At 51.7% G+C, this 13232-nt stretch overlaps 1 protein-coding gene across 2 annotated transcripts in view; it reads right to left on the bottom strand.

Moving 5' to 3' along the window:
• KIAA1614 (KIAA1614 ortholog) overlaps window positions 1–13232 on the bottom strand; it is a 37078-nt gene that overhangs the window by 22905 nt on the left and 941 nt on the right. The window contains exons 2-4 of one of the 2 annotated variants that reach the window (XM_073356581.2): window positions 12249–12425; window positions 7664–8683; window positions 6909–6972 (exon numbers count right to left, since the gene is read on the bottom strand). In XM_073356581.2, coding sequence (XP_073212682.1) covers window positions 6909–6972; window positions 7664–8657 — 1058 coding nt within the window. In that variant the 5' untranslated portion in view covers window positions 8658–8683; window positions 12249–12425. The remainder of the gene's footprint in view (window positions 1–6908; window positions 6973–7663; window positions 8684–12248; window positions 12426–13232) is intronic. The other variant, XM_078854063.1, reaches the window with a different exon arrangement.

The raw sequence follows: 13232 nt of genomic DNA, 5'->3' as shown, positions 1-13232 counted from the left end.
CAGGATACGCCCCCCCGGAGTCACTTGCCAGGAGGGGCTGCCATGCGCTTCCTCCCTCCTCAGCGCCTGCCCCTGGCGCTGCTCCCTTGAGTCTGGAAGCAGCCGTTGAGGGAGCGCAGCACGGAGCTGCAGGGGGCAGCCCAGGACAGGCAGGGACACTTGGGGGAGGCGGGCAGGTCAGCAGGCACGGCCAGGGGATTCTCCAGGGAAGGCATGCAGGGGCAGCAGACGGGGCTGGGGAAGAGACCTGGCCCCGAACACTGATGGATCCAGGCCTGCCGGGGCCCTGAATTTGCTGGAGCCCAGGCACCATGGGTCCATACAACTCGCCCCCCTGCCTGTGGCCCATTTCTCTTCCCTGTACAGGTTGGGAGGGAATTGTCCAGTTTTCTGGGAGGCCGTTGTGCCTGTGTTTTTAGCAAGCGCTACGTACTGCAGAGCCAGTGCACAGGGGAGTTACTTTGCAAAACAATGCAGTACACAGAAATACATGGCACTTTCTTCCTCTGTGCACATCTGACTCCCCTTCCCCCCCCTTGACCCCCATCTCCCCCTCCAGCTTCAGCCCTGCTGCTTAGCCTCTCCGGCTAAACTGCTGATGCCATTCCCACCCTCACCCCATTCCACTGAGAAACGTCAGGTGCTAAGATTCCCAAGAACAGCTGGGTGAGCCACAAAGCCTGCCGGGGCCTCAGCTTGCAGATTTAACTGAGCCAGGAAGCACTTTGATGCTCTAGTGGTGGGTGCTCTAGACAGCCGTAAGACACCTCTCAGAGATGGCTGTTCAGCCCTCAGAGGAGAGGAAAGGGGTAGGTGTGTCCCCCTTTGTGTCAGCAAGGCCTGGAGTGTAACCCACCAGTGGCAAAGACAATGATCATGTGTCTCGGGGAAAAGGGAGGAGAGCAACGCCTTATGCCCCACTAAAGGTTGTTCCACCACAAAGGTTCTTTGCCTACCAAAACATTGAGGGGGCGCTTGGTTCCTAGCTCACCAGCAAGCGTCATTAGCACCCCCTTCTAATGCTGCATCCGGCTGCTCCAGACACATGCTGGGGTCTGACTGGGGTCAGGGATAGGGATGTAGCAGCACATCCACATCTTCCCAGGTAGGTGCACAGCAGCTTCTCCCCCAACCCCCCGATCTGAGAGCGCGAAAGGGGCATTCAGTCTCTTGGGACTTGAACCTGTCCAGCTAAGTGAGCCTCTTATAGGCAGGGGAAAAGTGTTCCCAATGGCAGGCAGCCCCACAAGTGGGAGAGGGCACTGGGGGATGTTCAGTGGCAAAGAATGAGGGGAAGAGGAAGACGAGTTTACCAGCAGAGTACCCTCCCACACAGTCCATTAACCATGTGGCTAATTGCTTACAGGGCCCAGACACGTGGCAGACTAGGCTGCTAGCAATGGTGGCACATAGTCAGGGTTGAGTGATCATTACCCACATGCTATGCAGACATGAGTTATGTTCTCAGCTCACCAGGCCCCTAGCCACTTAGTGCTCTGGGGCTAACACCCCTAACATTTCCTTCCGTTCGATTTTGGCTTCAGATTGTCTCCCCTAAAATCACTGCCCCCGGGCCCAGAACTCACAGGCCTACAGGCAAATATGGCCTGGAGCGCCATGGTGAGACGACACCAGCATGAACGGGAGAGAGGACAGAGTCAGGCTGCTTAGTGCCATGTGCTAAGAGAGCAGAATTACACTGTCCCACCGATGGGAGAGACTGGCCCTGTCCAGAGGCTGCCTCCTCCCAGTTCACTAAAGCAGTGTAGAGGGACGCCAGGGAACACCTGAGAGTGCTCTGGGCGCTGTTCCCATTTCTGCCCTGCTCTGACTCAAAAGCGATCACTCAACAGCCAGCGCCTACCATGCCAGGAAGGTCCCCATCACATCAAATGGCCACTCTGTCCTTGAAGCATGGGACTATGGGTAGAGTGTAACAATTCCCAGAATCCTCGGCAGAAACGGAAGGGGCTTTGAAAAATAGCCATTGTCCTTGGGATAGCTGCCCAGAATGCACTCCTAGCATATACAGTGTTAAAGGCAGAGGGTATGGGGTGGGGGGGGCACAAAACCATGGCTGGCATGGAAAAAAAGCAGCTGTGTGGGCCTACACCAAATGTCAATTTTAACTAGCTGAGCAGATACCCATGATGTCCCAGGCTAGCAGGACCCTTCAATGAATGCACTAAACTCAGATTTATGGTCAAGAGCTAGCAGGTTTGTTGAATGCATCCAGCCTCATCCTCTGCTCACACTCTCCTGGAAGGCCCTGCATTGGATGTAGGACCCAGGGTGAATTCTTCAGGGCCTCTTTCTCTTGTCCTGGCCAAGACCCTGGAGAGGGATCAACCAGCTTTGAAGAAAAGCGACACTAGCTACACCCAAGCCAGAACTCAAACACTTCACTAGCCTAGAGGCACCGGATTTCTGTCAGTTCCGCAGGAACCAGCATAGCAGGAGCCACACGTAATGAACTCAGTTACATTGCAGACTCTGCCCAGAAGCAACAGCCTAAATCCACTTGGAATCAGAAAACAAGTTCCCAACTGTAATCAGAACTACAGGCTCCAGTCCCTGGGCACTCAAACCACAACTGGAGTATTACTAAGAAGAAAAGGAGTACTAGTGGCACCTTAGAGACTAACCAATTTATTTGAACATAAGCTTTCATGAGCTACAGCTCACTTCATCGGATGCATTCAGTGGAAAAAAAAGAAGCTTATGCTCAAATAAATTGGTTAGTCTCTAAGGTGCCACAAGTACTCCTTTTCTTTTTGCGAATACAGACTAACACGGCTGCTACTCTGAAACCTGGAGTATTACTGGATCTGTAGTGCAGCCCCTTCTTCCTCCTCCCCCCTGCCAGGGATAGCACTGCAATCTCTCAACTGCAAGAGGGTATGCAGCTGTCCCTCCCCCCACAGCTGTCACACTGCAATGCAGCTCCCTTTTCTCCCCCATAGGGATCCATCACAATCCCTCCAATGCAGCCAGCTGCCTGGGGAATAATCCAAGACGTTCTCAACAGCGGCTGTACTAGGATATGCATGTTAAATCTCACCCCCAAAGGAACGGGATCCCAGTATCTTGGGGACAGTAAGCTCCAAGCTTTCCTTCCTGCTACCTAGTTAAGCTGCTGCACTCAGGACAATCCCCAGAATGGCACGCTCTGCCTGTCCCCACCCACTCCCCAGTTCCCCTGTACATTTCACTGCCCTGGGGAAAAATCGCTCCCCATTCTTCCACTTCAGATGGTCTCCAATCTGCCCCCTGCTCTGTCCTGCCCCACATGTGATCCACAGGCTATTCCAGAGCACAGACTTTCCCTCCTGGCTGCTGCCATAATCCCCGCCCCCATTACAGTAATTGGCTCAGGCAGTCACTTCAGAGAATCTCAGATTAACCCTTTCGTGCCCAGGGTTTCCTAGGGGAAGGCAGGCGTGTGAAACATGACAGCGTGCGACTCGCTTCAGAGCAAGACGCACATTCCGTGGGCACATCGTGCTTCCTGCTGATTAACGGGTGGATTTGTCCTACCCGTGGCTCCTTTCCATCACTTGCAGCCTCTATAGCGGGATGGGGCTACCCACACAGACCACTCCAGAGCTGGAGCTAGCGTATGCAGGGAGCACATTATACCCACCTCTGCAGTGGATTCCAGATGGTTTCCCACTGCCATTCAAGGCACTGACTGGATGTATGAGGCTCTTTATAGCTTGGGCCCTTGTATCTTAGGGCTTGTCTACACAGGGGCTAAACTGGATGAAGTCCAGTTAATCCAGCTTGAAAATACTTGCGTACCCTAACTGTGCATCTGTTGCAAATTCTGGAATCCTCTTTCAAAGTGAGCTACGTTAAGTGTGAATTGAGTTAGTTCAATCTACTGTTCCTGTGTACGCAATGCTGCTATGCACTACTTTGGCAGTCCTCCAACTGCTATCCCACACGGCCTTGTGGGTGATGATTACTGACCTCTCTGTTTATCAGTGCGTCCATTTGCTCCTGGATTCACATACATCAGCTTTGCTGCGGTATTACTTCAGAAACCCTGCAACATGCCTCGAGCAGCTGCTTCGAGCTATGCTGAGATGCAAGATCTCATTGCCATCCAGGGAGAAGCATAGGTGCAGGAATAATTGCCATCCAGGGAGAAGCGTAGGTGCAGGCCAGCCACCAGAATAAAGATCTGTGCACGGACATTGCTGGGCAGATGTCTTCAAGGGGTCACAACCAGGACTCCTACCAGGGCAAGCTCAAGAGCAAACAGGCAGAGGCCATTAAGGATGCAGTGAGATCCAGTGGCTTCAGAACTAGCTTGAGAATGATGAGAAAAGTGAGGTTCCCTTCCCAGTTCAGTCACTGATGTGCTGTGACACCTTTTGGCAAGTCACTTCATGGCTATGTGCGTTTGTTTCCCCATCCGTAAAAGGGGGATAACAAATCTCCTTTGCTCTGAGTGTGCAGACTGCTCAGTATTATTCCCCATTTGTAATGGTCTATCTCCATTCTTTGTTAAACTGGAGAACACAATGGAGCAGAATCCCTTGACTTACATAAAATGTTTTGGATGAAGGGAGAGTCAGGACACCATCAAGTCTTGTCCATTTCCCTAGCTAGCAGAGACACCCACTAATGTGACATTCTCTCTCATTAAGTGCATGCTGAATTCCTCCCTGTTCCCAACACTGATCTGCGAGATGCCTCCAGCGCTGCCCTGAGCCAGCCATTCCACAAGCTCACTCACCCGCCCCATGAAACCTGTCAGGTCTCTTATCACTCATGACATCCCCACCAGCTGAAGGCCCAGATCATACAGTGAACTCAATCAGCAGATCCCTCCCACCTTTGATGACCAGAGCATCATCCTGCACAGTACTACAGCTGGGCAGCTGCTCAGCTGCCTCAGGTGAGGCCAAACAGAGTCTCTCCCGTCCTCCCGCACACAAGCCTGACACAGCTGGAAGTCTCAGACTCTAGGATCTCTTTCTCATTTTTAGTCCATATCCCTAAGGTTTATCATTACTTCAATGAGATTATAGGTTCCCACCTGCACAATCTGCACTAGCCCATGGGGAGATTTAAATCCAATTCCCTCCCAACCACAAGCAGTTACAACTTTCCCAGACCTTCTGTGCATGTTAACCCCTTCGAGCCTTTGATCGTTTGGGTCAACCTCTTCCTGGAGATTGTGCGGAGCACAAGGCCTACAATCAGGCCCAGATCTTGGGCAAGCTGAGGGCCATATTTCCAGAGTCTGGCCTCTGCGGATGCACTTTAAAGCCTGTACACACAAATTTTGAGCTCTAGCACTTGGTGTCTTACAAGTGTGATCTCCTAAAGGATAGTGCTTAAAAACCACTTGGATTGGTGATTTGCATGTGCACAGATGAACATGGAGGCAGAATGACCTGGGTAGGGCACAGCACTGTGATCAAGAGACCTGGGTTCCATTGCTGGGTGATCTAGGGCAAGACTCTCCTCTCCCCGGCCTGTTTCTCTATTGCTGCAAAGCGCTACGAGAGGTACGCAGATACAATGGGGATGAGGGCCAGCAGCACAGATGGATGGACAGAGACAAGCTTGAGGCCCTATTGAACATTTGACCCAGTATCTAAAAGGGGATTCACATTCACCTCCTCCTCCCTCTCTTGTGCACACACACACATCCTAACCTCAAAAGCCTTCCTGCTGACCATGTTTGTTCCTCCAACAGCTAGGCCTGAGCTGCCACCCCAGGAGCCAAAGTCACTCAAAGAGATGCATATCTGAATTGAGCAGCACTGGCTCCTCATCAGGTTTCCCTGGCAAGCCCCCCTGAGCGATAGCCAGCGTAGGTAAAGCTAGTTTTAATGACAGGCCTGCACAGAACACACTGCCATGCTCTGCTGAGAGCTCCCTTTCTTCAGAGGAAACTCATGCCCTCCATGAACAGCTGGACCCGCCCCTTGTAAAACACACATGGGACTCTGCAGCAGTATAGCATTTGGGGCTATTCTGGGCTCCAGTTGGGAAGAAGTCATCCTGTAATGCAGCAGCCCCAGAGTTTATAATGAACTAATACAGGTTGGTGCTAACGGGAACCTAGAATTAACTGCTCTTCCAGACTTTACTCCTTTTAGCCTTCTGTTTAGATGTGTGTGTTATTTTTTCTTGTTCAAGTGTGTGGTGTACTGCAAAATGTTACAATTACACACTATCACTTTAAATCGTAAGGGGTTTTCTGCTCCTGCTTGAAGGCTGAGGGGTGCTACAAGGAAGTGTGTGATTTGAACATAGCAGCAGTCAATCAGCAGCCAGCCACCCTGCAGTAAGGGACGAGATGTGCTTCTCTGTCTTAGGGCGCAGCCTGTTTTGTCTCTCTGCTTTTGGGTTCTTGGGTGCTCCTGTTCTGAAGTTTGGAAATAAAGTCGTGTTATGTTAAAAGCTTCCAGCAAGAGTACTGTATGTTTCTATCTGCTCCTCTCCGTGTGTATGCCGGGAAACAAAGCGCAGCAAAAGCAATTCCCACCCTTGGTTCAGCGGTGCCAGGCTTCCAATCATCTATGGACAGGGGCCGCTGGCAGGGAACGCTGCACATTTAGCGATTGCTATTTTGAGAGAACTGGGTGCTGGGGACAGTTGCCTGACTCATGGCCCTGCAGACTGGAGCTCTCCATAGAACCTCAGAGTGGGCTGAACACAAGCAGCTGCGGGGCCAGCTTCCTCCATGCTGGCCTGGGAGAGTGCCTTCGTTCTGGCCTTTTGTGTGTGAGGGGGAAAGGCCATCTCTAAGGGGGAGGAGGAAGTTCAGGGACCAGACAGACAGAGACCCACCAGGGATTGCCTGCTAGTTTTAAAAATACATAGGGTGGGGGGGAAGGGAGAAGGGGCTATCTTCACTTCCTTCCCACAGTGTTCTCAGCTGTTACCTGTACCCTTCTGAGTCCTGCAGCGAGACCCCGGAGTCCCAGTCCAGGTCATTCACCAGCAGCTCTGTAACCCAGAACAGAGACACATATCGAGTCGCACACCTCAGCAACACGTAAAGCAGGGGGTGTGAAAGTGACCCTCCTCTTCTGTTCACCAGAGATCCCATTCACCTGGAAACCAACCTCAGAGCTCATTCCCCAAAGCCAATCCTTTCCTTCTAGACTGTAAAACCGTGGGATTGTATGTGTATGTAACTCAAATACTGGAGAAACACTTAACAGAAAAGCTGTCTTTGTTAAAGATTCAATTTTGAGCTGGGAACACTTGCAAACCACATTTGAAGCCTCCAGCCAGGCCTGCCATTCCTCATTTTTAAGCTACATTGATAAGGCCCTGAATTTAAGTGACCACACAAAGAACATGCACTGATTTAATTAAAGTGGTAGCATTTTTTTGTGGAGAAAGGGCGTGTGATTAAAAAAAAAAAAGAAAGCAAAAACCCTCAAGTCCCGTCCCCCCCCACCCCTTATTTCAGGCCGTCTTTTCCAAAACAGCAAAAATGGGCAATGGTGTCAACGCCAATTTGTTGTGCTTTCTTTGCAGGATATCTGTAAGTAACGGCGAGTGAGACAGTGTAAATCAGAGTGGACAACAGGGGTAGGTATTGCATGGCCCAACTGAGGTGTGTGGCAGAGCTGTGACACTCCCCCTGCCCATCACACACTCTTGAGATGCTCCAGCATCAAATACCCACCTTGAGCAGCTCCATCCTTCGCTAGCGTGAGCGCTTTCCTCACTTGGCGACGAGGCTCCAGAGGAGAGCGGTTCTGCCTTGATAGGCTCAGCATCTCCTGCAGCACGGCCCGGTTCCTCTCCACCTGCTCAGCCAGAGACAGCCCGCTGGTGGCACTCGCAGCGCTGCCAAGGCTATCCCAGCTCTCTGTCCTCCACAGCTGCCCTGAAGGGGCTAACCCCTCGCACAGATTGTCCTTGGGAGTCGTGGGGAGGTTCTCTGAGTCCGTAGCCTGGGCCAGCTCTTCTCCAAAGGGGGCTGGTTTGCTATGGTCTTCAAGGGAAGATTTCTGGCTGCTTGTAGCAGGATTCCTAGAGGAGCTGGTGCCCCAAAGCCCATTTGGGGAGCCCCTTTGGGCCCTGTTTTCTGAGTAGTAGTCAGCATTCTCCAGAATGTTCCTGCCTGGGCTTGGGAGCCTCCAGAGCTCCTCAGCTGAACCGCAGCCCAAGGCACTGCCTCCTCCCACTGTCCTATGCGCCTTCAGAGCTTCCACGTTGTTGGCGTAAAGGTCTGCAGCCACAGTCCCCCTGGCAACGTGCCCAAAGTCCACATCATCACGGCTGTCTAGCAGCACATCTGTCAGGTAGGTGCGGATCTGAGCCCCGGGCTCCACCACCGCATCTTGGGGGACCCCCTCCACCACTGACAGACTTGGCGTGAGCTTCCCTTTCCTGACCTTGGGCTTCTTCGGAGAGGCCCGTTCTTGGGACACCACTTCTCCCTGCTTAACGGTCAACCTCTTCTCCTTCAGAGCCTTCACCTTGCTCTCCAGAATAGAGCGAGCGGCCCTGCCCGGTTCCCCTCGCAGCCCTGCTGGCTCCAAAGCCGCTCTGACAGGCTGGTCGGTGCTGGACTCGGCGCTCTCAGCGGAGAAGTTCCTTCTACTGGCATTCCTGCCGTGCTGCTTCATGCCCTTCATGGCTCTTCTCTTCTCCATAGGTGAGTTCCCCTCCATGCCAGCCTTCTGCCTCCCGGGGGCCCCTGCAGAGAAAACAAATAGCAGTAAGGGCAGAACTCAACTGGACTGTAAAGGGAGCTCTCTGCAGCACCACAGCTGGATGGGCCTGCACACCCTCCTCTCCAGGAACTCCTTTTCCCATCGCCCCAGCTAATAACATTGGCCAGCTCCACACAGCCTCTTGCCAAAGGTTTCTAAGCATTCCATACAATTATTTACACTGCAGTAGCCCCTAGGAGAGGGGTGGGTAAACTTTTTAGCCCGAGGGACACATCTGGGTATGGAAATTGTATGGTGGGCCATGAATGCTCATGAAATTGGGGTTGGGGTGCAGGGGGGGGGGTGAAGGCTCTGGCTGGGGGTTGGGGAGGAGAGGGAGGGCTCCGGCTGGGGGTGCAGGCTCTGGGGGATGAGGGTTTTGGGGTGCAGGAGGAGGCTCCGGGCTGGGACCGAGGGGTTCAGAGGACAGGAGGTGGATCAGGGCTGAGGTAGGGGGTTGGGGCCCGGGAGGGGATCAGGGGTACAGGTGATGCTTACCTCAAGCAGCTCCTGGAAGCAGTGGCATTTCCCCCTCCAGCTCCTACGCAGAGGCATGACCAGGCAGCTCTAGTCTGCACACTGCCTCGTTCATAGGTGCCACCCCTGCAGCTCCCATTGGCTGCAGTTCCTGGCCAACGGGAGCTGCGGGGGCGGTGCTTGGGGCAGGGGCAGTGCGCGGTGCCCCCTGGCTGCCCCTAAATGTAGGAGTCAGAGGGGGGACATGCCGCTGCTTCCGGGAACTGCAGCACATGGACACAAGGCAAGCTCCAGACCCCGCTCCCCAGCAGGAGCTTGAGGGCCAGATTAAATCAGCTGGCGGGCCGGATGCGGCCCATGGGTTGTAGTTTGCCCACTCTTGCCCTAGAAGATCCAGTCATGGACCAGGGCCCCACTGGGCTAGGTGCTGCGCAGACAGAACAAAAAGATGGTCCCTGCCCCAGTAAGCGTAGATGTTTATTGATTATCCCTGTGTCAAGGAAGGGCAAATAGAGAGACCAAGCAACTTGCCCAAGTTCACAGCATCCCTGGGACCAGAAGTCAGGAATCCCCGCTCTTAGGCCCCTGGTCCCACTACGAGCCAACAGGCCCTCCTCACAGTTGTGGGCAGTTCTTGGGTACAACCATCATTGCAGGCAGAAATTCACCCGGCGTCGCCATTTCACTCTTTTATGCTTTCCATCGCAATCCTATGTAATGAGAGTGGAGCGCTGCTTTCGGATTAGTTACTGCACTAGGCTGAAGCAGGGAGGAAGCGACAAGTACTGTGAACTGAATTCTGTCTATGGCAATGGGCACCTCAATTTTCCTGGTCTTCAGACACACTAAACAAGTAATTCTCTCTGCATTTATCTCATCTCCCTGTATAAATGGTTTAGAATAGCAGTAAGGGCCTCCAGACTGGGCACTTCCTGACAGTTATAAGTTAAAATATCTATTTGCATTTATCTAGTACATTCCATCAGAGGACTCTTAAAGGGCTTTGCAAAGGCAGTTGAGTATTATCATCCCCATTTTAGAGCTAGGGAAACTGAGGCACAGAGCAATTAAGTGCATGACATAGGCAGATCAGTGACAACACTGAGATAGAACTCAGGGGTCCTGACTTGCAATCCCCAGCCTAGCTTCTAGGTCATGCTGCTCTCCTCAGGCAGTGAACCAGCTGGTCATTAAGAGCCACTGAGTCACTATTGACTCAGAACTGCCGAGTTAGGAAAGTGAGCAGCCTGAATGAAGTTTTGGGGGAAGTTTAAGACCCACCCCCAACTCAGCTCACCCAGCCTCATGCTACTGTTAGTGTCAGCACATAGCAAGGGCTCCTCCACTCCCAAATCTGTCTGTAGCATCAGAGGGAACATTGGTGTTTTTCAAAAGGTGTGGATCAGCCTCCAGAAGACTGGTTTCTAATGCTGAGTTCGCTAGGCTGGGCTGGTAATCTTCCGAGATTTCAGCTACATCCTGCTTTCAGTTGGCTGCCAGGGAAAGAACTTTGCTTTTGGCATTCTGGCAACTCCTCTCCCAGAACCCTGGAGCTGGGCAGAGGGGCAGGGAAGCAATGAGCCAGGAGAAGAGCAAGAGAAGATATTCCCAGGCAGCATGGGTCAGTTCTGCATGGGTTTGGAGCAGAGGCTGGGTGAGCATGTTAATTCCAACCGCACCAGCATGGTCATTCCCTACAGTCAAAGACCTTGTTCTCGGCATCACAACTGGACAGCGTGCGCAGTTCCTGGCTGGGAAAGTCAGGGTCCCAGGCGAGGTCAGTTGGACTCCAGTGTAGAGATCTGAGCCCCTCCACTACAAAATAAGTTTAAATTACTATTTTTAAGTGAATCCAGGTGCGACCCTTTGTATTGCTGCATTGTGGGGACTGGTATTTAAAAATACATAGATGCACCCCAGGCTAGATGGATCCTGACACCCAATGTTCTCCTAGGTTTCCTACTAGGACAGTGGACAAGCTCTCTCTGTGGCCCCTCCCCTCACCACAAGTCAAGTTTGAGGATAAGAGTGAGCAGGTTCAGGCATTCACCTAAGGCTGAGACAGACATGAGAAGAGTGGGCACAAAGGTGAGGGCTGGAGCAGAATTCTCTCCCATCCAGGAGACCATCTGGCTTTGGGGGCCAGGGGGGGGACGGTGGATCAGCAAGTGACATGAAACATTCTCCTGGACTCTCCAGGAGGTCACGGGGAAAGAGACTTCAAACACGAGGGAAGGGGGAAACCTGGATCAAAAGAACTATACATCCTCTGGAGCTGTTTCCAGACCTGAGCCTCACAGCAAACTGTTCAGAAGAGAGAGAGCCGCTGCCATCTCCACTTACCACATGGCTCTCCACATGGCCTTGGCTGGGATGTAGCAATTGGATGCTGTCGAGGAGCAGTGGCCAAGCCCAGCCCTCCCTGCTACACAGAGTCATAAGAACAGGCATATTTAGTGCCTTCCTTAAACCCAAGTAGCTGGCTCTGAACACTTGGGAGTTGCCCTACATCCCATTTTAAAATGGTAACGACTTGGCCCTTCTGTAGCACCTTCCATCTGAGGATCTCAAAGCCCTTCGCAAACTTTAACCCATCCTCACTGCATTCCCTCAAAGGCAGGGGAGTATTCTCACCCCCATGTGACAGATGAGGTCTATGAAGCCAGAGAAGCTAAGGCCCAGACTTTCAAAACTGACTAGTAATGGGGATGTCCAACCTGAAGCATTGTGAAGATCCTGATTTTCAGAAAGCGTGGAAAATCAGGTTCCTTTAAGGTGTCTCAAGGTGGGCAAACAAAAATGGAGGCACCCAAAATCATCAGTCACCTTTGAAAACCTTGGCCGAAGTGACTTTCCCAAGGTCACACAGCAAGTCAGTAGCAGAGTCAGGAATAGAACCCAGGAGTCCAAGGAATCACCCTCCACCCAGGTCACTGCAGGCTGATGGTCCTGCAGTCCATTGCCTTTGTGTTGCTGTGGTATTCCACTGATGTGCCAACACCCGCCTGGAATGTAACGCTGTGCTACACTGAGTATCCAGGCAGCACTGCACACGTGCTTTGATCAGCCTACCTGGCACATTAAGCAGCAGTGAAGCGGTTAAAGATGTTACACATGTCCGGATGGGAAAAAACTGGATGGACGCATTTCAACATGTTAGCCAGGGAATCTTCCAAGAACAAAAAAGAAGCCGAAACTTTTTTTTCACCTCCAAGTTCAGCAGCAGATGTTTCACTACTTAGGGTTTGTCTACAGGGGGAAAAAATGGTATAAACTAAGATGTAAATTTAAACCAATATAGGTTTCAGAGTAACAGCCGTGTTAGTCTGTATTCGCAAAAACCACACACACTTTTTGGGAGGGGGGTGAGGGGGTGAGAGAACCTGGATTTGTGCAGGAAATGGCCCAACTTTATTATCATGCACATTGTGTAAAGAGTTGTCACTTTGGATGGGCTATCACCAGCAGGAGAGTGAATTTGTGTGGGGGGGTGGAGGGTGAGAAAACCTGGATTTGTGCTGGAAATGGCCCACCTGATGATCACTTTAGATAAGCTATTACCAGCTGGACAATGGGGTGGGAGTTGGTATTTTTTCATATTCTCTGTGTATAAATAAAGTCTGCTGCAGTTTCCACGGCATGCATCTGATGAAGTGAGCTGTAGCTCACGAAAGCTCATGCTCAAATAAATTGGTTAGTCTCTAAGGTGCCACAAGTACTCCTTTTCTTTAAACCAATATAGTTACCCTCTCACCACATGTAGATGCTCTTATACTGGTATAAAAGAGCTTTTTGTGGTTTAGCTTAACCTTCTTCCCAAGCAAGAAACTAAACCAAAAACAGGCCTTCTTCCAAATGTTCACATGGCGGCTGGGGGAGTTATATTGGTACAACTATATTGGTATAATATAAAATTTCCCCATGTAGACAAGCCCTTGGAGTCCCAATGACTCATTCAGAAATACGTATCTTAAAAAAACAGACTGGAAGAATCTTACGCAGAAGCCATAGGAGACAAGAGCCTAAAATCACAGCTTGCCTGAGTATAGCTCTAAG

The sequence above is a fragment of the Lepidochelys kempii genome, chromosome 8 (genome assembly GCF_965140285.1).
Source record: "Lepidochelys kempii isolate rLepKem1 chromosome 8, rLepKem1.hap1, whole genome shotgun sequence".
Taxonomy (NCBI): Eukaryota; Metazoa; Chordata; order Testudines; family Cheloniidae; genus Lepidochelys; species Lepidochelys kempii.
The sequence above is the reverse complement of the archived record's forward strand: the minus strand, read 5'-3'. Positions and strand labels throughout refer to the sequence as shown.